The following is a 25,508-nucleotide window of genomic DNA, read 5'->3' on the forward strand; positions in this document are numbered from 1 at the left end:
GTGATCTGCGTCACTGTTACGTTCCGACATGACTCCTGCTATGAAGTCATCCAAAAGTCAGCTCTGCACCATCTTTTTCCTGGGGTTCGTACAAGGTGGGTGGCGGTATTTGCCACAATGCGCCAAGAAGCTTGTTTGCCTCACAATGTGTGGCACATTCTAGTGCTGCACTGTTTACAGTATTTACACAAACTTTTTTTGGTTAACAGACAACGAGCCACCGCACACTGCAATTGTGACACTTCATGTGCATTGTATGTAACCTTGTGATGATGCAAAGACGTCGTGTGGGCACAATTAGCTAGCATCCTTACAGGCAGGAAAGGAAGGCTGCCAATACAGTTGCAATATCAGAGTTCTGGGGCACAAAGTGCACAGCAGTGCGGGCTAGCTTAGGTACAGGTGCACACAAAAGTTTTCGGAACACGAAAATTACATGAAGGCTTAATTTCTGGCCAGCCCAATCATGCAGCTGCGAACTGATAAACGTGTTCCTACACGACCGGAACAATGCATTTTTCAATGCCTGCCTGTGCCTCTACGTAGCAAGAAAATTCAGCTTTTTCGTGACTTCGGCGCTCCGAAAACTTTTGTAGGCACCTGTATGTGTGGTCAGTAAACTCTTGGAACAAACTGTATATGCACTTGCAGCATACGTCGTTCAATACCTTGCCTAGGTTGCAATGCCTATGCATGGCATTGGTATCCAAACTTAAGTCTTCCAAAGGCATACTTTAATGTTCACTTCATGACCCTGCTGAACAATGTTGTTTTTATTGAAGCTCGCCTGTTCATTTTGCCATGGTGAACCCAAGTATAGGCAAACTGGACGTGTTGTGCAAATGTGAGTTCGTTTGTTAGTTTGTGCTGCAATTGCATTTTTTAGTTGAATTCTTGATTCGCTTGTTAATGTATGGAAGGACTATCAGTGCTTCTTACTCAAAGCTATTTCTGTAGTGGTGAAGCTGCTTTGGAACATATCCTATTGATGCTGGTTCATGTCGGCATAGATTGTGCGGAGGCCATAAGACTTAGGGATTAGAGTGGGGTTAGAGTGGTCATCCAACTTGTGGCTGTGACTATACCTTTACACTTGTTCACTTTCTTTTCCTTGCAACATTTAGTGTTGTGCTGGCACAGGGGAATTTGTCTTGTGCTGTCAGTGAAGCCTTTATACAGTTTTCACTGACTACATAGTGGCTGCCATCTTTTGCTCTTGTGCCAGAAAATGCGTTGAAAGCCTGGTCGTTTTGTTGATCTGCTAATCACTAGCCGGTTCCCGCATACGCTGTGGAAGCTAGCCTCATTATCCAAAGATGGCATCCGTGACGTCATGTGAAAACTATCTATAGCACATTGAGGGTTGTGAAATATACTGTGACGAAATGCACCGTGAACTTGCATTTTTATGTGAAGAAGTATGGGCAACAATTTTTTCCTGTGTGCAATGGTGCGATGGGGCTTGGGAATGAAAAAACTCGCAAGATATGGCCTATTATCCTTTAAGTTAATTACTGCACTGTTTTTCACTAAGTGTTGGTTTTGGTTCCTGCTAACTAATATTTGGAGAGAATACACAAAACTATCATTAGTCACTAGTAGAACAGCATCTCATTTGCTGCTTCATTGTCTGCTGCAAGCACTTCAAGCACTTGGGATGCGTGGCTGTTCTGCAATTCATGGTGGATGATGGAGTAGCGAATCCATCTCTGTTCTGTGGGAAACATGACTTGTTGAGGTTCTTTTTATACCCTCTTCTGATGTTGCAGCTCGCGGGAACTGAAAACAAGACCCTGCAAAGGACAGCGCTCTAGTGAACATTTTAAAGCGCAGGGAACATCCTGTGTCCAGTTATGTCATTAAGTTTCATGCACAGTTATCAGCAAAAGCAGAGCCTGAAAACTTGGTATACCTACTCTTTTGAGAAGTGGGCATTCAGTAGAAATGTGTGTGCATCGTGGCTTCTAAATTCCATTGACAGAGTTTGGCGTATATAATCTTGACTGGCATTGGGGCTTGAGAGTACAAGCTGCATACCATGCAGCCAGTAGCTTTTGGTATTGTGGTGTTTTGAAAGGAAAAAATCGATATCTTGAAGTGTTCAGATGCTGTTGTTGCTTAAATGTTTGCTTGTATTGTTGGAAACATAGATGATGAATTTAGAAGGAGGTACAGATCGTATGTTTTCTAGTAGCACTCTTGTGCTTCTGTTCATATTGGTGTTTTTGTCAGTTTTATTTACATGGCTTTAGTGATGTGATGGTGGTTGGAAAAATTCTTGTCTGACAGGAAGTGGTATTCTGTGTTCTGTTCAGCATAGGTTCCCTGCACTGTTTATCTAACACATAGCAAAAATGTTGCTCCTAGATGCCCATTACAGCTTTTTCACTAGCAGAGTTAATGGAAAGCAGCGTATGGAGGTTGGTCAAATGGAGTGGATGTTGAAAGAACTAAATGTGGCAGTGCGAGGCATGAAGCACCTTCTTCCTTCCATTCAGCCTTTGTACAAGATTGGTTCTCAGGCGTTGCATTGGTTGCCCATTTAGCCACACTGAAGCTTCTTTGCTTTCGCATAGCTATCAATGGTGTTGCTGCATTTTGCCCTGGGTCACAAGTCTATGCAGAAAATTCTCCCTGTGGGCTGCAAAAATTTCGTCTTAACATGTTATTAACTAGAAACTATCTCTGTGGCCATTACCTAGGTGAACATTACCAGGCATGCATCCCCAAATGATTTGTAGTTCCACTCGTTCATTTGTAGATGCTCTGTTTATAACCCGACACTTTGGGACAATCACCTATATTTACCCATTGTTGTAGTGGCACATGACAGGCCAAGGGGCAGCAGGGTGCTCCGAGTGACATGGTAAATCTGGCTATTGACTCTCCTTACCATGACATGATTGTTTTATTATAGGTTTCAGTAGCATTTTTTTCTGTAAAAAGTATTGCATTTAAATATTAATGCAGTAAGGGAAAGAAAGCTAGATAAATGCGCTTTTTAGACATATAAGAAAGAGTAACGAATTGTGCTTTAGAACAGAAACTTTTATTTTTCAAAACCAAGTTTTTGGGTAAAGATTGAACAAAACTTGTAAAGACACACTTGTATCTAAAAAATAAAAAGTGGTGATTTTTTTAGATGTGAAAAATGTTTGGTATTCTATTGGCCACTAACTGTGAAGAAATCACACTTCTATCTTGAATACTATTCTCGCTACAAAACAGTTACTGGAAACCATGTAGTTTGGCACTGGAGAGCCTGTGTTCCAGGCTGATTTCCGTCCTTGCTGGCTGATGCCGGAACTGAATTCTGACGAAAAGTCTGGATCTTCAGACTCTCTGCTGCTCGGGGCGTTGATAAAATCAATTGCTAACAAAGCGGAGTCTGATATTTGTGATATTTTAGAGCGTGTGGAGCGCATGCGGAGGCTGCCAAGCGACTTTTACTCTGCCGTGTCTTCTGAGCGTATTAAAAAAATGCTGCCTTGCGGGAAGAAAAGAATGGCATTGAAAATAGTCTTATTTGTCTAATTACAAGCCAAATGACTCAGCATGCCCGTAAGCAATGCGGAAGGCTCCGAAGTCAAGTGGCAAAGTTGTCAGCGGGGAATGAGCGTGGTACTGCGTCTTCGCAGTTCGTTAAAACAACTGCTGACTCGCGGGAAAAAAAAAAAACATCACATAAACTTCGGTTCTTTTGACTACAGGCTAGATTCGCAGTGTGGCAATAAGGAACACGGAAGGTTCCAAAATCAGAGCGAGAAGTCATCATTAGGAGCTAAGGATGCTTAGTGGGCACGGTAGGGAAAGAGTTAAGCATTCTGCATGACTGGCAGTGCAGCATCCTCCAACCTCCCTCTCCATTACATTGGCATAGAAAGTATTGCATTGGAGCAACACGTGTGGCAGGCAGTACTCGTTGAAAGGGAGTATTTCCATAGCGTGACCATGAGCTTTTTCAGCATGACTATATGTATGTACACTTTTACTTGTTGGCATGTAATCTGGAAATGTATGCCTGTTATGTTACAGCTGTTGGGATGCCCAAGCAATGCCTGTGCTCTTTGTGATAATCATGACCTGTTCCTCACAAATTTAGAGATGTTTTCGTGCAGTCATGGATACAATTTTGTGGAATGTGGTAGTGCAGAAAAAAATTAAAGCAAGAATTCATTCTCGGCCTCTGCCTTGCATTTTTCGTGATTGTCTGAAATCTAAGCTTGCCCATTGGTTTGTTGATGCTATGGTGCCCTGATGCATATGCGCCTTATGCCAGCTAGGAAATGAAGAAAGCCAACAGTCACCGAAACTGAGGAAAGTGCAAGGGAGTGTTTTTATCCTTTTAATTTGTGTTCATCAATGGTAGAATAAGAGTGTAATTACTTTATCACTTAATTAAAGATAATTTATTAGAAAGCAGCAGAAAAAATAACCACATGCCTCCGGTGGGATCCGAACCCATCACTTCTGAATTTCAAGTCTGGTGCTCTACCAAATAAGGTATGGCGACAACTGTCCAATCTTCTGCTTTCGGGGGTATCTATGTTGCGCTTAAGCTAACTTTGTGTTCACCGGTGCCGCCCTCGTCCATAGCGGCGAGTGTAGTATGTCCTGTATTATCGCGAGTGTCATGTGTAATGGGACCGAACAGATGGCTGAAGCTGTGCAAGAACCCTCTGATGCTACCTATGACATCAAGACTGCCTGAACCAAGGCCCTCGTTAAGCTGTTAAGTAGACAAGGGTAGGGAATTGAAAGGGCTCATTATGACACACAAATGAAGGGTGCCCAGATTCACCGAAATCAAGGAAGGCATAGGGAAACGCTTGACAACTATAGTCGACGACCGGTTTTTCGGACTCTGTAGGAACCACGAAAACTTCTGAAAAATCGGGCAGTCCGAAAAATCAGATTTAACCAAAAAAAATCACTTTACTATTGCCATTACCCGGGGGGGGCAGTAGTTTTGTGCACATTTTGAAGACCCTCATGACTAAATCTTTTCGCGCATTGCGTACACAGGCGATAGACGGCGACCGCTTTTACAAGCTTGGAATTTGATGGCTGTACTGCCTTCGGCACGTCGCCAGTGAACACACAGCTTGGGACAAAGTCTGAACGTGAAAGTGAACCCGCTGCTGCTGTCATTGTGCTGTGTCCGCAGTACGAATGGCCCGGAACGAAAAGGCGATGGTGAAACGATAACAGCTGCAGCAAGCGCTCGGTTGGTGTTGGCCTTCGTAATTAGGCATGCCAGCTCAAGCCAAAATCGGTATTGCAACCGGTGGTATGCACTCAGCGGTGGCATGCGTATATTCAGAGGCATCATGTCTGCCATCAAAACACCAATTGTTGACTGTTATGATATAAAAGTCGAGGCTGCGGTATGCTTTGCTATGGGTACGCTCATTTTCTTCCACGCTCGTCTCTGTGAAGCCGTACGCCTCCCACGCGCATCTTTGCTACCTCTTCCCGCATTCGGGACGAAAAACTTGGCGTAGATGAGTTCTGTGAACTTTGACTACTAATCAAGGTTAGGCGGCAGACGACGTCCAAGAACAGTACGAATTCGAAACCACGCGGAAGCAATGTGCCGACTCACGGAGACCGTCAGCCCCGCCATTTTAGAGGCTCCCTTTTAGTTTAAACTTCGTTTTGTTGGGAACAAGGTTATACTGTACACATTATATGGCAGCTTGGGCTTTGGTGGTGAGTGCGAACGAAGTCCGAAAAATCGAGCATGTGCAGTGTGTCCGAAATTTTAGGTCCTCTTATACATTGGTGCTATGGGCCATGTCGCGGTGCCGCAAAAAAGTCCGAATTATCAAGCATGTCCGAAAAATTTGGTCCGAATTTTCGGCCATTGACCGTACGTCATTTCGCTCCCCAGACAGTTTCATCGGGCGGCGATATTGCTGTAGGTGGCGGCAGCTTTAGCTATTCGCACAAAGATACGGTACCATATTGCTGCCAGGTGTGGAAGTCTTAGTTAAGATAAAATTTCGGAACAGCAGGATCACGGAAGGACATTTCTTTCCGCTTTTCCTCTCTACACCACCAGCTGATATTAGTTCAAGCTAGTGGTGCATGCACGTACTCTCATGCTTCCACTCTATTAGCAATCTAGCTTGCCTGACTATACGTAAATAAATTGCTTGTAATGAATCCGCTCCCAACAAGTTTTTGTCCACCACTAAACAGGCGAAATACTTTTGGTTAAAAGGACATATCTATAAGGTTTAACTTTCAGCCGAATGTTGGCGTTGAGGGGGGGGATATAAGATGCAGAGATAAGTGCACACGTTTTTTCATGGCAGTTGCATATTGGTCTGTGCTAGTCTTTGTGACAAACCTTTGACGAGAATGTTAGCATTTCTTTTCGCATATAAGTCACTGGAGCCCTGTTGTGACATTCTTGTGGTGCCCCTTTGACAGTTACTTCAGTTGCCTCAAAGCACATCGGCTTTGAGCAGTGCATCTTTTGTTTTAAGCCAGCTTAGGTTTAGTTCTAGCTTTTTTTTCCATAGGTGAAGTTCTGACCACATGAGTAGCAAGTGACATTGTTTTGCTTGAAAAAATGCTTCCTGATGAACAGTGTGCAGGCATGTTCAGCAGTGTGGAAGGTACCAGAACAGAGCACTTCGCATGTGTTAAGTCCAACACATGCAGGATTTCTGGTGGGTGTGGAAGCTTGGTGTGTGCTCTTAGTGGCAGGTATTGCTCCCCAAATGTACATGCAGCTGTAATAAATTGGCGTGTGCTTCAGTGATCAAATTCGTCTTAAAGTTGTGTTAGGAAATGCCACTGGTGTGCTCGCACACAAATAAGAAACTGTTCTTCCTCCCCCTTTCCTCTCCCATGTAACGCGTGAGAAACACTGAAGTGCGCTCTGTATTATTCAGGTCACAACTGTACAGAGTTCATGCATTGTGGATGAGGAGTGGTGCCTTTGTTTTGCATTGGGTGGTGATGCGTGTTGGTGTGCTTTTGGTTTCGAAAAGTGAAGCATACGGGAAGGAAGGCTCATGGGGCACCATGTGCTCTGTATTTGTGTTGTGCACTTAACAGTGTTTCTGATCGTGTGTATCAGGGCTTGGATTGCTGTGCATGAGGCTAGAGGCCTTCAGATAGCGGTGACTTGTCTGGCTGCTGCAGCAGGCGTCCAAGTCTTCACGCCAGCCAGCTCCACCTTGTGGCACATCGACGTCGCCCATCGCCCAGCTGCAGCAAAACCAGGCACCAGCACCCGTGTTGGCTCGAGAGTACGCCGCCCAGGAGTACACCAAGATCAGTAGTAGCAACCTGGTAGCTACCATTGTGCTTGGAAGCCTTCGTTTGAGTCGATAGTCTGCCATTGGTACCGTGTTAAAAGAACCCAGTGTATGCGGCAACATTTTTAAAGGTGTGTCTGCTGCAACACATTTTAACTAATCTATTGTGTGACGAAGGGAGCATGCATTAGTGGGTTACCTGGCAAGGCTGGTTGTATGAACGCTTGCTTCTGCAGATTCAGTAAAAATATATCTTGAGGCAGGTTTATTGAAGCAAAATGTGGTATGCATTACCTGTCACGAGTATATACAGGCTATATCTGCAGAATGTGTGCACCTGCTGGGTTAGTCCTTTTGCTGCCGGCAGTCTTGTGTGGCAGCGCAGGTAGCTACTGAATGAAATATGCACATAGAAGGCCAGTGGTGCTGGCTCGATTGTTGCCGTTTTACCTTCTTGTGGGCAACTTCCTTCAAGGAAATGCTTTGTGTAGTGTTTCTTTAGCTTTGTTTATTCTGGTCATTTTTTGTGTGCCTTGTGTGTGAACTCAGTGGAATAAGTGGGCTTCATAAGTCATACACAGCTCACATTTGTTGTAATGTGCAGTCTGCATCATCCTTGTGCAGAGCACTCCAGCAGTGTGCATCACAAAGTAAAAACAAATTAGAAAGAAGCCATTTGTTTATAGGCTAACTGCTTACAGCCATCTTGCTTGCAGGTCTGTGTGGCTCTGCTTCCATGCAACCACAGGCTGTAAAATCCAAAAACCACAATGAGCTGTAGGAGTTTGTGCTGGGAAGTGCGGCGCACAGGCACTATACACAAGGGTGATGCAGGCTGTACTGGCTCCAAAACACACACATCGCTTTTATTCTATGTCTCGGATTACTTTCTCACTTGAAGCGCTTTGACTGTGAATGCATCAAGATTTTGCTTGTGTGGTGCTCTTGAAAAGTGCAGTGCCTAAACTTGCTGCTCGTAACCAGTGAAGCAAAATGTCTGGATAGCACTTTGATCAATCATGCACTGGTCTTACGGCAGGGATACTTTTGTTTCTTCACTGTACCATGAAGCCCGTGCCTTCTTTAACCTAAAAGATTTTTTTGTTTTGCTTTGCTCGCTGAACTTGACCCGTTGCACTTGCATACTGCAGCCTTTGAATATTTGTGGGTGTGCAGTGAAGTAAGCAGATTTAAATCCATTATTTTCGTCCAGTGTTTCCACATCTCGATTAAGCCTAATAATGTGTGAAGGTGGGGCCTGGGTTTGTTGGGCAATGAACACCTAGCCAAATGTTTGAAGAGCTGAGCTAGTATTGGATAGTGGTCACTACCAACAACTTGTACACAGCTTCAAAGTTAGTGTAATGATCGGTTGCACATCCTTTTCTATATTGCTCTTGCTCGTATGTGAAAGAGCTGTCGGGGGGCTGTTGAACCATATTTACTTTTGTTAGGCCAGTGTAGGGGCATTAGTGTTCCCCCCGGATGGAGCAGCCGCTGTCGGTTCAGATTGTCGCCTCCCACCCTCTGTCCACCTTGACACCTGCTGACCGAGGCTTCAGATGGATGGAGGGGCAGAACTTTCCAAAGTGGAGGTTCTTATGCTAACTCATTTAAAGAAATTGCAGTATTCATCTCAGTGCAGCCATATAGCTGAAAGCTGTACAGCTTTCTCAAGTTATATTGAACTTTGTGTGCTAGAGTGAATATAAGCCAGTTGATTTTTTGTGCGTTGTGGACCGTTACTCCCCTTTGCAATGCCTGATTTCTGGTAGTGTCATTGATTATTAATTGTGAAATGCCACATAAATCTAAACGTCAATGTTATTTAAAGGTCTATTGTTATGAGAGTAAGGAAACAACTGTTATGCCATTTTTATTCAGATGTAGTTGTGTTGTTTTTACAGTGTGGACATTTTTGTTCGTTAATTTGAGAGGCTTCTCTTTTTTGACAGTGTGTTGGAAATTTGAAGCACTGAATATAATGTAAAGGTTGTCAGTTTGTAATTTAGCTTGGCATGCCCAGATTGATCCGAGTGAATGGAATTCATTGTGGCTGTTCATTTAGATAGTGCACACTCTCCAGCTGGAGTCTGTCTGTCTGTAATTTATCCTGGCAATCCCAGATAGATGCTGAGTATATGGATTTCAGTGTGGCTGTTCATTTAGATAGTGTGCACTTGCGAGCTGGATAGTGGCTGGCAGCTCAATCTGACCTTGTGCGAAAGCTGTGTATGGGAAGCCGCCCCGATGGTGCCCTTTCTACCTGGGCCATGCACTGCCATTTTATCTCACTGTGTGTGACGGCTGCACTGTTGAGGCATACTTTTGGCTTCCCTGATTGGGTTTTTGTTTGTACATCATGGTTGACTACAACTTGCTTTATTGTTGCATGCTGTGCGTGTACCACACACCAGTGTTTTGACAAGTAAAGACCAGTAACCAGTCAAATCTACTGAACTGTGCCATGATGGTGTCCCAAATAGTAAAGCTTTGCCTCCATTGTGCACATAGATACACCAGTGCAGCAAGAGGTGCAGCAAAAAAAAGAAGATACTGTACCAAAGTACAGTAAAACCTCGTTGTTCAGACTTAAGGGAATGGAAAAAATGTCCGAAATGTCCCAATGTTGAATTACTGAATGCCCCCCAAAACTGCCAAATGCCATTCGCATGAAAGCGAAATTTATTTGGTGAGAACCAAGGTGATTATTATCACCTTTTAAGATGAAAACTATTTGACAGTGATTTCTCGCAGTTCCGTCAAATGTTTTAGTTCATGCACTCTATCGAGAGTGACGGAAACAGATCAGCTCCACAATGGTAAAGATCGCTGCGCCTTCTCTCAGTGTACAAAACGGTAGCATTGGAACTTCTTCGCATGTGGCGTTGCATGTGAGGGGGCTTTAGCGCACTAACAAACAGCATGTTACGAGTGCAGAGTATTGGTGTGCTGGAAGACGGAAATGCCACGCAGATGAAACTGAGGGAAGCGCGCATTGGTGCTGTCACGGCAAAAAACAAAAAGATCAACAAGGCATCCGTCATACCAGACTGTGTGCGACTATGCGCTCTCGCAGCCTATAGTCGCCCTTTGCCACGAGCTGGCGGTGAATCTCCAAAAATGAAACTATACTGCCGGACTCTCAGCCTGTTGACGGGAACCTGCTGACCGTCAGCACACCTGCCTTTGCGCGCACGCCAGAAGGGGTGGGTGACAATGTAATATGTAGTTTAGGCCCGTGAATGAATATTTGGACGATCGTCTGTCAAGCACGTCATATCTTGACATGACGCCGCTTCGGCAGCAGTCCGAATTAACGTGGTTTTACTGTAGGAAACAGCTTCAGATTGAACAAGGCTGCCTCAGTCACTGTACAGTATATATATATATATATATATATATATATATATATATATATATATATATATATATATATATATATATATATATATATATATATGTGTGTGTGTGTGTGTGTGTGTGTGTGTGTGTGTGTGTGTGTGTGTGTGTGTGTGTGTGTGTGTGTGACTGCTGCTTTTCCACAACACCTGGGCGGGGAGTGACAAGCGGGGAGAGTGCATGTGACGTACCTGTAGGCATGGTTGTGTGCTCTACTAAGCTGCTCGGTTTTGGTTTGGCATGTGTGCATGGCCAGGACCCATTGCATTGAAGTGCCGACGAGAGTTGCATTTTAAAATATTTACATAAAGCTACAAATCTCAAGTTACAATGAGGTGCCAAACTGTAGGTATTAAAAGTTAATATTTAGATTTTAGTTAACCAACTTGGTAGTTAATATGTTTGAGCTTTTTCTGGTGTCTGCCGTTGGTGGCCGCACTGTGCCAAAGAAAATGTTCTTTTAACTCTGAAAACCTGTTAAATACTATTGTTAATTCTTTGGTGGAACACTCTGTAATATAAAAGCATTGGAAGAACCTTGATGCAATTATTAGTGTCTAGCTCATATAATATATATGTTGTCACATGGATACTCTGATAGCACCAACGTGCATTTCTGACTGTTGCTTCTTTTTTTGTTTATGGAATGCTGCACAGACCTTTCAAGTACTTCCGCATGTAGTCACCATGGCTTGCAGTCCCTGCGAAAGTTCTAGTATAGAGAAATACCTGTGCAAAACTATTCGTATTAGGGGAGGACTGCAATTATGCAATCTTCTGCAAACATGCATTTTTGTGTGCTCATTCTGATTGTCATTTAATTTCATGTAAAACAGGTTCTTGTGCTTATGCACTATTTTATGCAAGCCTTTTGGAGAGAGCGTTTCAAAAATTTTGCTGCACGGAACTTGCTGAAATGCATACCACTGGTTTCTCGACATCAAGAAATGCAGTAAGGGTAACGTTATCTCATTGTGCTTATGTAGTCTTACAGGCCTCAAGAGAAGAATTGTGTAAGGGTTTTAAATAGGAAGTTTGTGTAAAGAAAAGTTGAAAATCATAAGCATGATTTCATTTCTGTATGGGATCCGTAGAATTTTGATGAAAGACTGTGTTGCTGCCGCTGCAGGGCAAGTTCTTGTTGCCCCCTGTGCGGTATCAGGACATGCACAAGATCTGCCTCATCATCGACTTAGACGAGACATTGGTCCATAGCTCAATCAAGGTGAGGTCCTCGTGCTTTGTGCTGGCTGTGCCCTGAGTGTGCCCCTTCGCAGCCCATCAGCAATGCCGACTTCGTGGTGCCAGTGGAGACTGGTGGCACAGTACACCAGGTGTATGTCCTGAAGAGGCCTTACGTGGACGAATTTTTGCAGCGAGTCGGCGATGCCTACGAATGTGTCTTATTCACAGCCGGCCTTGCAAAGGTACGGCCTTACACCTATATTCTAGTTGCTAAATGGAGAAGATATTGCCGAGTCCGTGCAGGCAGTATTGTCTGCATTGACACTTGAAGGTCTTGGTGAATGGGGTAAAGGCTGTGTGCTTTGTTACTTAACTACAAAAGTCTTAGGCATGCAAATTAACTGCACAATTTTAGTGATTTAAACATTGTTGCAGGCGTGTGAATGTGAGGTGCCAATATTGCATGAGGAAGAAGTTATTGCAGTTTGACTGCGTCTGGGATAAGGCATTGATTCTGGCAAAATGTGCTATCACAGTGATTAGCCCCCTTAGGGCTTAGGGTCCCTTATGACATGGCTTATGGTAAGCTGCCCGCAGTATGTAATGTCCACCGTGATCCAAATGCCTTTACTTAGGTTTTATCTTTGGCAGAAGCAGTGACGCGATGGCTGCGGAAGTCATGGGATCTTTTTGGCTGCATGTGGTTGTCTTTTCCCCTGCTTTGTTAAATTATCTTTCACTTCAAAAAATTATTAGACTAATAACATCCCAATAATTACCAGTACAGTGACAAAACAAGCTTTCTTCAGAGTGTGTGTGTGTGCGTGTGTGTGTGTGTGTGTGCACACACGCACATAGTATTTTCTGGCCTCTAAGTCGCGCATAAGTGACACCATTGTGTAAGCTCTGAGTATTTGTTCGTTGGAGAAGGTGTTGAAATACACGCGTGTTGGCAGCTGCCATATACAGACTGTCCTCGAGCTCTGAAAAGTGTGCCTTCTTCCTGCAGCCTGTCTTTTTTTGTTGTCTTCATCAACTCGAGCGTTCTTACCGCGCACGAGTCCCAGACAAATTTTTTTCTCACATTGAGCTGTCTCCTTGCTATTCTGTTCCCGTTCTCTAGTGCATATTCACCGGCACGCATTTTGAATTTTGCGTTGTAGCTTCTTCCCCTTGCAGGCGGCGTCATGTTGAGCAAAAACAATGCACGATGTGTGTGAAGTGATACAAATGCAATGCTGAAATCAAAACTTTCAAGAATATGAGTGGACTAGATGCAGTGGTGGTGTGCGCTTTTTGCCTTTGCCACATTCAGTCTGGTTGTTTGCAAGATTGTTTTTCTACCTGTAGGATTAAATTTCGAATGCACAGTTTTAGCATAGCACAATCTGTGCAGGTGCGACCGGGCTGTGCAGAAACGGATCACGGTGCGCTAAAACTCTCTGATAACTTATTATTTTTCTCTTTTACACATCGTTTTTCTTCACTAACATAGTTACTGGGAATGACAAAAGGTGGTCCACGGTGGTGCGTCATTTTTTGTCATATATATCTTGCACCGCCAAAAAATCCAGAAAAAGAAAAGTGGCTTATACACCCAGACAGTGGCATGTATTTATGCGACTCCAAAGTGACCTTGGTCAATCGCAGCACGTCTTGTGACATCGCAGTGAGAGTGTGAGCCATTAGCTCGAACTACTAAGTCTCGTAGTGTCATGATGAATAAACAGCGCAAAAGGAACACGAGGAACGGAAAGGAAACGACGCAGACAAGCGCTTATTGCCATGTTTTATAAAAAGCCGCATTTTGCTTCTAAAAGTGCACGAAAGCAGGCTATTGTTCAAAAATGCCAGGTGCTGTAGGTAGCGAGCTGTTTTTAATCTTTGTCTAATGCTGGTGCAGACCAGTGGCAGCACCAACCAATGCTTTCTAGATTTCAGTGGCATCCAAAAAAGCCTGCTTCAGCATGTTGTGTACTGTCTTCCTATCCTTTCTTCCAGCCTTCGTGGCTGCTCTGCACATGCTCTCTCTCTGCACATGCTCTGCACATGCGCTGAGGAGGAGAGTGCCCCTTAAGTAGCAATGAACAACGGAAAATTAGTGATTAGAGGTTCGTTCTCTTGTCCTTTGCTAGTCAATGCTTCATAGAGGAGCATTTGCCAGCCATGCCAGAAGCGCATGGTGTGATATAAGGCACTGCTTCCCATTAGTGGTGCCATATTGTGAGGAGTAAACGAACAAAGACGTTCAAAGGGTTCCCATTGTGAAGCGAATGATGTGGCTGGCATTGGAATAGAGGTCTTATGCCAACATTCAGATTACATGGGCTTTGCAGGGGTCTTGAGCGGTGTCAGTTTTGCTTTTATGTGTAGTGAAAGATTAATCCAACCTAAATAGAGACTTGCTCAGGTTGGAAAATCGTGCACAGCCAGGTGACCTATCATAATGGCCTTCCCTAGGTGGCGTATCATAGCTATAGCATTCTGCTGCTCAGCATAAGCTTGCAGGTTTGCAGTCTGAGCTTGTCAACTCTGTTTTGTTGCCATTGCCAGTACTATGGTTTGAACTGGGTTGTTGCCAATAGATAGTGTGAATTTCAGCAAACAGGAATGCAATGCAAACAGGAGCCTGCTTGCATTCATTCTGCTTTCCCTTGTGATGCGGTGGCTCAGTGGCTCGGTGACTCGGCTGCTGAGCCGGAAGGCCTGGGTTCAATCCTGGCTGCAGCAGGCACTATTCAATGGAGACGAAAAGCAAAAAGGCGCCTGTGTGCTGTGCAATGTCAGCATGCTTTGAAGAATTCCAGGTGGTCTTAATTAGTCTGGCGTCCTCTACTGCGGTGTCCCTCATAGCTCATGTGTCGCTTCGGGGTGTTAACTCTTTCGCCACCGCGGAAATATGGACGATTTGGAGTGTACTGAAAGTTTTTTTTCACAAGAAGTGACAAACCCAGCGCATATTGGAACACATGAAATTGTTGCTTATTAGTTATTCTGAATAAAACAAAACAGCAGAGTCGTGCGTGCAAAAGTATGTGAATATTGTCGCCGACAAACGTAGGGCGGCACGAAAAAAAAGGGCTTTTGTTAATCCGAAGGCCAGGAACCCAGCAGCGCGCGTTCGAACGGGAACGTCCTCTTCTTCGCTCCCACACGAGCCCAGTCATGGCGGCGCTCGCAGTGTGGCATTGCCCCCCTCCTTTCAAGAGGCATCGCCTCGATGCCTCCGGCAAGGGGAATAAAGAGTATAGAGACACCGAAAGTGCGATGGCGTGTGGCGGCAGCACTGAATGGGAACTCCGGGAGGGGCTAACGGGCGTAATACGGTTTCATGCGGGACACGTGGACGACTTCAGACTTGGGCGGGCGAGAAGACCGGACAACTCCTTGCGGGTACACTTCATAGTTCACATCGCTGAGTTGACGTAGCACCTCGTAGGGACCGAAGTAGCGCCGCAGAAGCTTTTCAGAGCGACCGCGCACACGTATAGGGCTCCATACCCAGACGTGCTCGCCGGGTTGGTAAATCACCTCCCTGTGGCGGAGGTTGTAACGCCGGGCGTCAGTTGTCTGCTGGTGGCGAATGCGTTGTCGAGCAAGGTGGCGAGCGGCTTCTGCATCGCGAACGAATTGGTCAGCGCCTGGGGCAGACGAGGGGGTACAATCCGGGAGCAGCATGGCGTCAAGCATGGTCAGGGCATCTCGGCCATACACCAAACGGAAGGGGGTGAAGCGCGTCGTTTCTTGGAGGGCGGTGTTGTACGCAAACGTGATGTAGGGAAGTATTTCGTCCCAGTTGCGATGGTCAGCGTTGACATACATAGACATCATATCTGTGATGGTCTTGTTCAGCCTCTCAGTAAGTCCATTCGTTTGAGGATGGTAAGCAGTAGTTTTTCTATGACTGGTGCCACTAAGACGGAGGACCTCGTGTGTAAGAGCCGACGTAAACGCGGTTCCCCGGTCAGTTAATACAACCACGGGGGCGCCGTGGCGAAGCACGATGTGGTGAACAAAGAACTGTGCAATTTCAGCCGCGGTGCCACGGGGAAGAGCCTTGGTTTCACAATAGCGGCTTAGGTAGTCCGTGGCAACAACAATATACCGGTTTCCCATGGAGGACACCGGGAATGGGCCCAGTAAGTCCATGCCGACTTGTTGGAATGGGATTTGCGGTGGATCAATTGGCTTCAGAAGGCCGGCCGGTTTTGTCGGTGGTACCTTCCGTCGTTGACAATCACGGCAGGTTCGAACGTAGCGTTGGACGACCGCAGCAAGCCGTGGCCAGTAGTACTTGTGGCGGAGGCGTCCCAATGTTTTGGAAAAACCGAGGTGGCCAGAAGAAATGTCGTCGTGGCATGCAGCGAGAACTTCCTGACGAAGTGCGGTTGGGACAACCAGGAGATACGCAGTTTCGGTCGGGCCGTAGTTTTTCTTGTAGAGGACTCCATCTATTAAGCAATACGACGAAAGTCCGCGAGAGAAGAGTCTGGGCGGAGACGGAGCGGTTCCTTCGAGGTACTCGATTAGAGGCAGCAGTTCGCAGTCGGCCCTCTGGTGGTGGGCAAGGTCGGATGTGGTGACAGCGCCGAGGAAAGCAGAATCGTCGTCGGACTCATCTGGTGGGCACGGAAGAGGAGCTCGGGAGAGACAGTCTGCATCGCTATGTTGCCGACCCGACTTATACACGATGGTGACGTCGAACTCTTGCAACCGAAGGCTCCACCGTGCAAGTCGCCCCGATGGATCTTTGAGGTTCGCAAGCCAGCACAAGGAGTGATGATCGCTGACGACTCGAAACGGGCGGCCGTACAGGTATGGGCGAAATTTTGTGATTGCCCACACAACAGCGAGACACTCCTTTTCCGTTGTGGAATAATTCACTTCGGAACGGGACAAAGTGCGACTTGCGTATGCGATCACGCGTTCCACACCGTATTGCCACTGCACAATCAGTGCACCGAGGCCCACATTGCTGGCATCTGTGTGCAGTTCCGTGTCGGCCTGCTCGTCGAAGTGGGCAAGGATAGGCGTAGATTGGAGGCGGGCCTTAAGCTCTATGAAAGCTTTTTCCTGATCTTGGCCCCAGAAAAAGGGTTCAGAGTCTTTTGTCAGGCGAGTCAGCGGCTCTGCGAGCTTGGAGAAGTTTTGAACGAATCTCCGATAATAGGCGCAAAGCCCCAGGAAACGCCGCAAGCTTCGTTTATCTGTTGGCTGGGGAAATGCAGCAACGGCGGCGGTCTTTTCTGGGTCGGGGCTAACGCCCTGAGCGCTCACAATGTGGCCAAGAAACTTGAGCTCCCGAAATGCGAAGTGGCACTTCTCAGGCTTGAGAGACAGACCCGCAGAACGAATTGCTTCGAAGACGGCACGCAAACGTTTCAGGTGCTCCTCGAACGTGTCGGAGAAAATCACGACGTCGTTGAGATAGACAAGGCAGGACTGCCACTTCAGGTCAGTTAGTACGGTGTCCATCATACGTTGGAACGTCGCAGGGGCTGAACACAAGCCGAAAGGAAGCACCTTAAATTCGTACAGTCCGTCAGGAGTAACGAAGGCGGTCTTTTCTCGGTCACGTTCGTCGACCTCGATTTGCCAATAACCGCTACGAAGGTCGAGTGACGAAAAGTAGGTAGCATGGCGGAGGCGGTCTAATGAGTCATCAATGCGCGGCAGTGGATAGACATCTTTTTTGGTAACGTTATTGAGGCGTCTATAATCTACACAGAACCGTAGGCTGCCGTCCTTCTTTGCGACGAGAACAACAGGTGACGCCCAGGGGCTCGTCGATGGTTGTATGACGTCGTCGTGGAGCATTTCGGCAACTTGGCGGCGGATAGCATCGCGCTCCTTCGACGAAACACGATAAGGACGCTGACATAGCGGTCTCTGGTCACTGTCGACGATAATACGGTGCTTAGTTATTGGCGTCTGGCGAACCTTGGATGTTGATGCAAAACAGTTGCGGAAAGAGTCAATAAGGCTTTCCACGCGGCGTTTCTGATTGGTCAGAAGGTCAGGGTTCACGTCGGTCCTAATGGCTGTTGCAGTGTCCTGTTCGGCTATTTCGGGAGCCGTTGTTGATAAGGCACATTGGCCGGCATGTTCGCCAAGTTCTTCAAAATGGGCAATCACCGTGTTTTTCGTCAAATGTTGGGGTTCACAACTAAGGTTTGTCACTAAGAGCGTGGTACGCGCGTGAACAAGGTCGACAAGGGCGCGAGCAACGCAAACTTGCCGAGACAGTAGCAGCGACATATTCGCTTCGGCAGTGCCCCGAGTACCGGAGCTGGTATCACACTGGACTGTGACAAACTTGCTTGCTCTCGGCGGTATCGTTGTGTGGTCATCAGAGATGCGTAATGGTGCTCTGTGCGGCTCGGGGTCGGTATCAACGGCTCGCTGTGTCGAAAACGATACCAATTGCTCATGCAGGTTGATGACCGCCCCATACTCTTTAAGGAAGTCCATGCCGAGAATCAGTTCTTTAGAGCACTCTCGTAGCACGGCGAAGGAGCCTGTGAAAGTTGCACCGCGGATCTTTATACGGCTGGTGCAGACGCCAACCGGCGTTACCACATGGCAACCAGCTGTGCGTATCTGCGGCCCATGCCAAGGTGTTAGAGCCTTTCTGAGGGTTGCGGCTAGGTTACTACTCATGACAGAAAAGTCGGCTCCGGTATCGACGAGTGCAGATACGTCATAGCCATCGGCGGCAACAAGAATTTCGGCGGCGGAAACAATTGTTTGACAATTTGCCGGCGAGGTTTTTGGTGCCGTCGTCGATGGGGTCGTCGCTGAGGTTGTCGGTGAGGTCGGCGGTGGGATCGTCTTTAAGGTCGGCGGGTGGGGTCGTCGCATAAAATCGTCGGATGGAGGCTGTTCACTGTCTGCGGCAGCGGCGGTCCTACCCCCAGAGGACGCCGTCTTCAGTTTTCCCGGCGTGGGGACGTACCTCTGAACTGGCCAGAGGATGACGGGCGGCCGGGCGAAGAGAACCGCCTTGGGGATGGCGATCGGGACTGGCGTCGCTGCGAGGTCGAAGATTGCACGTTTTCAGCCAAGTACTGTTCGATATCCCGTGGTCTTTCACCGTAGCGTGGTCGAGGTGAGTCAGGTGAAAACCCCCTTAAACCCATCCTGCGGTAGGGGCAGTGGCGGAGGATATGGCCAGGCTCTCCGCAGTGGTAACAGAGCGGCCGATTGTTTGGCGTACGCCAAACGTGCGCTTTGCTCACGGGGGGCCTGAACTCCTGCCGCACGGAGGGTGCTGTTGCGATTGGCTCCTGCAGGTATTGCACAGAAGCGATGGGGGAAAAGGCTCGCATCGCTGGCCCGGGACTTCGTAGCGCCTCGCTGTACGTCATAACGGAGGGCGCCGGGTGTGGAGCTGGGGGTGACTGCCCAACTCGTCGGATTTCTTCGCGGACCACGTCCGTAATGGCAGCGACGCTGACCTGTGGAGCTTCAAAGCGAAGTTTCGCCAGTTCCTCGCGCACCAGGCTTCTTACAAGTTCCCGAAGGTCCTCGGCGGGCAGCGACGTAGGCGTGTACTGGGACTGGGAAGAGGCTGCTACAGTAGCCTGACGTCCGAAGTGGGCGCCCCGTTCCTGTAAAGAGCGCTCGATACCCATTGCCTCCTTGGTGAAGTCGGACACTGTTCGTGGCGGGTCACGGACCAGTCCGGCAAACAGCTGCTCTTTTACGCCACGCATTAAGTGTCGTACCTTCTGGGCTTCGGGCATAGCAGGGTCGGCCCGGTTGAACAGTTGCGTCATGTCCTCGATGAACATCGCGACGCCCTCGTTCGGCTGCTGTGATCTCGAGCGCAGGGCGATTTCCGCTTTCTCTTTTCTTTCGCTGCTGGTAAATGTCGTTAGCAGCTCTCGACGAAAAGCCTCCCAGGTGGTAAAGGAAGCTTCGTGGTTCTCAAACCACGTTTTGGCCGAGTCCTGCAGCGCAAAGTAGACGTTGCGCAGCTTGCGCTCGCCGTCCCACTCATTGAAACTCGCCACTCGGTCAAAGCTGGCCAACCAGTCTTCGACGTCCTCGAACCTGTCCCCGTGGAACGGTGGCGGCGATCGAGGTGCGTGAAGGACAAATGGCGGGGCACTCCCGGAGTGCTGACTTGTCTGGCTAGCCGCGGTGGATGTCATGGCCCTTACCGGCGCTGTCAGTTGGCCGAACTCGGGTTGTAGGCCTCGCAGGCGGCGGCTCGCTTTGTGGACGGGTGTTGTGTCCAAGTGTCGCTGATCAGCGTCAGAGTTGCCCTCGGGGTGAGCGTTCATGGAACGATACCCAGCGGCTCCACCAAAATGTCGCCGACAAACGTAGGGCGGCACGAAAAAAAAAGGGTTTTTGTTAATCCGAAGGCCAGGAACCCAGCAGCGCGCGTTCGAACGGGAACGTCCTCTTCTTCGCTCCCACACGAGCCCAGTCATGCCGCTCGGCCGCATGGCGGCGCTCGCAGTGTGGCAATATTTATTAGTCAAATGTGGCAAAAAAGTATACAGAAAAAACAAAAAATTACCGGCTGCACTAAGCACGAACTTCATTAGAGGAAAACTGGAATATACAAACTGGTTCACATGTTTATAGCTGTCTTTCCTCCAAGTTTCAGCTCTGAGGAAAAATTATTGCACTTTCCACAGCTGGTCAAGTCAGCGGTCGTGACTGTGGTGCCACTGTGAAAAGCAATCACGTGAATATGTGAATCAGAGGTAGACTTGAGAGGTGCTGCACATAACGTTTCATCTTTGTTCATATTTTGTTCCTAATAGTAGAGCTTGCAGTTCCTTTATTTTTCCACTTTTTTTTGGTTGGTGACGAATGGATTCTATGGGAGGATTGGGGGCGTGGACTATTTCTACTTCATCCATACTCTAAGATTTGTTGAATGAGCTGCTTCCTGAAAGCCAGCTGACCAAATTTGGCGTTTTAGGCAAGCTCTGGAACATCAGGATGGATGAACTTTCATTGGTGTCGTTCAAAAGCCAGGACACTTTCCAGGTCTTGCCAATAGATGCAGCCGCCACTGAATCCTCAGTGTCTGTTACGTGCAGAAAAATAACCAAAGCGAAAAACTGATTTTGGAGGAAAAACGCTAAGGCGCCCGTGTGCTGTGCGATGTCAGTGCACGTTAAAGATCCCCAGGTGGTCGAAATTATTCCGGAGCCCTCCGCTACGGCACCTCTCCTTCCTTTCTTCTTTCACTCCCTCCTTTATCCCTTCCCTTACGGCGCGGTCCAGGTGTCCAACGATATATGAGACAGATACTGCGCCATTTCCTTTCCCCGAAAAACCAATTATTATTATTATTATTAAATGTTATTTGATGGCTGAAGACCAGAATAGATGATTTCTGCATTCCAATAGAGATATAGTCGCGGCAGGTCAACAATTCCCATGTGTGTGATGATTCCAATGAACTTTGCCAACGGATTCACCTCTTCCCATGAGCCGTCACGCCTAGCGTATGTTCGCCTGTCCAAAAACTTCATCCAAGCATACTTATTAGTGTTTTCGTACAGTCTTCACCTCCTCCGTGAAGAACATCAAGAAGAAGCCGAGAGGTCGAGCGAATCTCCGAACGCCGCTCCACAGCGATGCGCCGACATAAACAGCTGGCCGTCATCTTGCTTGAAAAATGGGACGCGACCTTGAGCATTTGGCAAACTGTCTTGGCCGTATGTTGTGAAGGCCCGGAAACACCAAAAAATAAACCACTCTCATCAGTTACAAACTGCATGCACTGCAGAAAACAGAGCGAACGAAAACAAAACTTGCATGCGAATACACGCTGAAGTTCCAGGCCCCTGAGACGAAGTCTCGCTGTCGGAATCGGAATCGAACATTTGTACATCGTTGTCTGACTTATCACCGCTGCTTTCATCATAAAAACCGGAACCAACAGCAGCCGAAGCGCTCGGTGTCTGATTTCGTTTTCGAGGAGCTGGCGGCGACGCGGACGCCATGTTCGCCGGCTGACGCTGCTGCGGCCGTTCAAAGTTTCTTTTTTCATGGTGCCCCCTCATGTTCCAAACGAAAAACAAAAGCTGCAATTATGAACTTGGTTCCATAGAAACAACCTAGATGGCACAACGTGCCTGCAAGCGGCGAAATGAATTTTTGGAGGCTTTTTTAAATTGTCGATCAAATTTGCTGGTCGCCTATGGCGCGGTAGAGAAAGAATTAAACTCCACAATTCTGCCCACGAAGACAAACCAAAGGCTATGTGAAATCCCGCACATAGCAAGTCAGAATGCATTCGTGATGGCTGTAGTGTGATTTTTCCTTCTCTCTCTGTTGTACTGCACTGTAAGTCCTGAGCCCAGAGCAGCATTCTGAGCTGTCAAGTAGTGTAGCTGCATAGTTTGTCGTGGTGTGGTTATGCTGAATTTGAAGGAGACCGCAGAATAGTTTCATATATCAATAATCCTATATACAAAAATATGTTGATGTAGCATAAAGAAACCTTAGCAGATTTAATTTCATGCGATCATTACAGGCGATATTGTGAAGTGTAGCAGCCTGACAGACAAAAACTGCACAGACATGTTGAGCACCATGACTGACATCCATGTGAACTGAATGCATGTCTATGTAAAAAAAAGCATGCTGCATCTAAATCAGTTTTGCGTGTCCCATTGTTTCTTCTATTTATTTAGTGCTTGTTTCTTCTTTTTATTTAGGGCTTATTCTGGAAGTGGCCACTAAGTGGACATATCCACTTTGGTCTACGCGTGTTGATTGGAACATGAAACACAGAGGTGATGGCGAGTGAGTCACAGAGATGGGCATCCTCACGAGGGCGAACCCTCATGAGGATTTCACTCGGTGGGGTGAGAGTGAGGGAGGAAGGACGGATGAAAATTCTTGTGGACAAGGGTGAGGAAGGAAAGACATGGTGAGGCGAGGGAGGGCAAAATTCACTATTTGAGGGCGAGGGTGGTGGCCCGAACCGTACTCCGGGCTAACGCTTTTGTCTGTGCTGCCCATTATGAATCCTCATTTAAAAGCGCGACTTCTTAGGGTGAAGATTCCTGGGGAGGGCGTAATTTCTGCACTCTGGAGGTACACCTGGCGAGCATTAATTGCAGGTGCAGCACACCTTCTCCGTCGGCACGATGTACTACACCGCCGAAAAAAGTGCTCTTCTAACTCAAACACCCTATATTTAAAAACTGTGTAAAGTATTCGAAGAAACACCTTGTATAGTGTGCCAGCAAGGGGCCACTGGCCGGGCTGTGCGATTGGCCGCCAGTCCAGCGGGAACCATAGTACCGCAGTCAACATTTTCATTATCAGCCCAGTGTCTGTCGGATGATCAGAGTGTAGAGTAAAACACGTAGAAATTATACCTAGTAAGGCTGTTGAATTTCCGAGTTCTTGGCCTTCTTTGCCGGAATGAAGTCTTTAAAGATTTCACAGAGTTGGCTGCAGCGCAATAAATGCTTTTACGAAATTCCACTGTAAAATCAATCCCTGTTGGCAGCTTTGGTGTGCCGTTTTTCATTCACGCTTTGAGTAGTTCAGTAGAGTCATGTCATTTTTCTTTTTTCTATTTTCTCTGGAATTGCGGTGTAGGAAAGCGGTGCTGCAGTGTGGTAGGTAAAGGTGACCACTGTAGTCTTACCATGAAAACAAAGCAGGAGCTTAATCACCTTGGTCTGAATCATCGCTCACTCGGTCTTGCATTGTACGGCGTGCTAAAAAAGAAAAGTCGTACTGGTTTTTAAATAACAGGATCATCTCTTGGTTTATTTTCTGTTTTTGGTGAGACGTGTGACCACAAAATCGTGCGCCTGATTATATGAACCAAATTTCTAGCAAGCATGGTAGGGAATTCACACCAACCGTTTGGGTAACACGTAGACGTGCAAGCAAAAAAATAACGGGTGGTTTAGCTTGTGGGTTAACCATGAATTATTGTGTGCTAGCACCATTAGTCCTGCTGTGCATGGTTTATCTTCACTTTCTATGTTGTTGCTTGGCCTGAAGATGCTTACTGTAGTTGATATATCATAAGATGTAAATTTGCGTGTTATTACATCATTTTAGACTTGCACTGCGGTGGAACTGGTCATTCTCTATATTCATTGATACCTGGAAGTTCCGATTCCGCTCCTGGAGCAGAGGTGCAGTGGTTAAGCTACGTGACACTGCCCTGTGAAGGCAGGTGCTGCCATCAGTGGGGCTTGTGAGACCTGTGTTGTTCCTGAGTAACCTCTCTCGACTAATCATTTAATTGAACTGCCAGGGTAGGCAGTTTAGTTCCAACCCGTGGGCAGCTTGTGATGACGTCACAATGTCACGTGACCAAAGTGGCCCACGTGCTAGAAGCAGGCTTCAGACAGACAGACAATCACTTTTCGGCGTATTGCAAGTCCTAGAGCACTAAAATGGCAACCACAGGAGTCATTCACTCCAGACTCGGGGAGTTAGTGATTGCTATTATTCAGCCCAAATGCTGCATTTTAGCGAGCCGTTTGATTTTCAAATAGCATCAATAATGTTTTATTTTAAGCGACCGCATTAGAGCCTCACTGCAGCGCAAAGCCGGCACCGCTCCGGGGGAAGAGACTAAAAAAATAAAAAAAATTAAAGCTGCGGGATCGGGATTCGAAGCAGCGACGGCGCTAAAAAATCAGTTCTGCTGGCCGCTGCTTCAGACCTGCTTCAGGTAAAAAGGAAATAAGGCACGACCAGTCATATTGAAACTGCTCAACTTCCGTGAAAAAATGTCAATATCACTATCGAGCCATTAATACAAAAACACCAAAATCAGCTCAAAATCTAAGCACCAAAAAGGCTCAAAACCATTAGCTGAGGATTTTTATAAACGAGTTAAGGAAATGCGGAAATAACTGTGGAAAAGCTCTGAACAAGAGAGGGAAGAGGGCTCCAAGCTTTAAAGCTAATCTCTGATAAGTTAAGCGTTGATAGAAAGAAATCAAACTGGCTCCGTACTAAGAGATCTCAGACCCTGACAATACTAAATGTTAATTGCAGAAGTGTCCTAAACAAGTCAACTGAGTTAGAGGCTCTTTTGCTTTTGTATGACACTGAAATAGCGGTTTTGACAAACTTAGCTTAACAATACAGTGTTTGACAGTGAGTTCGTTACCACTGGCTGCAGTTTGTACCGGAAGGATTGTGATGGTAGAAGTGGTGTTAGCATTCGGTTTAAACCATCCCTGCGACTTTTACCGATGCCTGATGTACCCAATGTAGAGTGCATTTTTTGCACAACGTACTATGGAAACGTTAGATATAATATTGGAGCAATGTACAGACCCCTCAGCTCTACCGTTTCCGTATTAGACGAACTGAAACAATATTTGTGCACAAATGTTAAAACCCGATAATCGTATTATGCTGTCAGGATATTTTAATTTGCCTGAAGTAGACAAATTTTCCAATTAAAAACCATGACCCCCAAGGTGAAGCTATGTTGGATAGTGGTTTTTTCCTTCTACTTATTGCAAATTGTAAAAAAAATACGATATTTCAGGGCAATTCTCAATCAATGCTCGACCTCCTTTTTTTCTGGCGGATCATTGCTGTCAAAACAAGTTGCCAGATAGCAGATGGAATATCGAACCACAAAGCTGTACTGCTCACTACTGGAGATGCTGCTTTAGATAA

At 46.7% G+C, this 25,508-nt stretch overlaps 1 protein-coding gene across 2 annotated transcripts in view; it reads left to right on the forward strand.

Moving 5' to 3' along the window:
• The window catches only part of LOC144132799 (carboxy-terminal domain RNA polymerase II polypeptide A small phosphatase 1-like), an 88,130-nt gene that overhangs the window by 21,811 nt on the left and 40,811 nt on the right, over positions 1 to 25,508 (forward strand). The window contains exons 2-3 of one of the 2 annotated variants that reach the window (XM_077665463.1): positions 11,806 to 11,901; positions 11,954 to 12,103. In XM_077665463.1, coding sequence (XP_077521589.1) covers positions 11,806 to 11,901; positions 11,954 to 12,103 — 246 coding nt within the window. The remainder of the gene's footprint in view (positions 1 to 11,805; positions 11,902 to 11,953; positions 12,104 to 25,508) is intronic. The other variant, XM_077665471.1, reaches the window with a different exon arrangement.

Source organism: Amblyomma americanum, chromosome 1 (assembly GCF_052857255.1).
Source record: "Amblyomma americanum isolate KBUSLIRL-KWMA chromosome 1, ASM5285725v1, whole genome shotgun sequence".
NCBI classification, from domain to species: domain Eukaryota; kingdom Metazoa; phylum Arthropoda; class Arachnida; order Ixodida; family Ixodidae; genus Amblyomma; species Amblyomma americanum.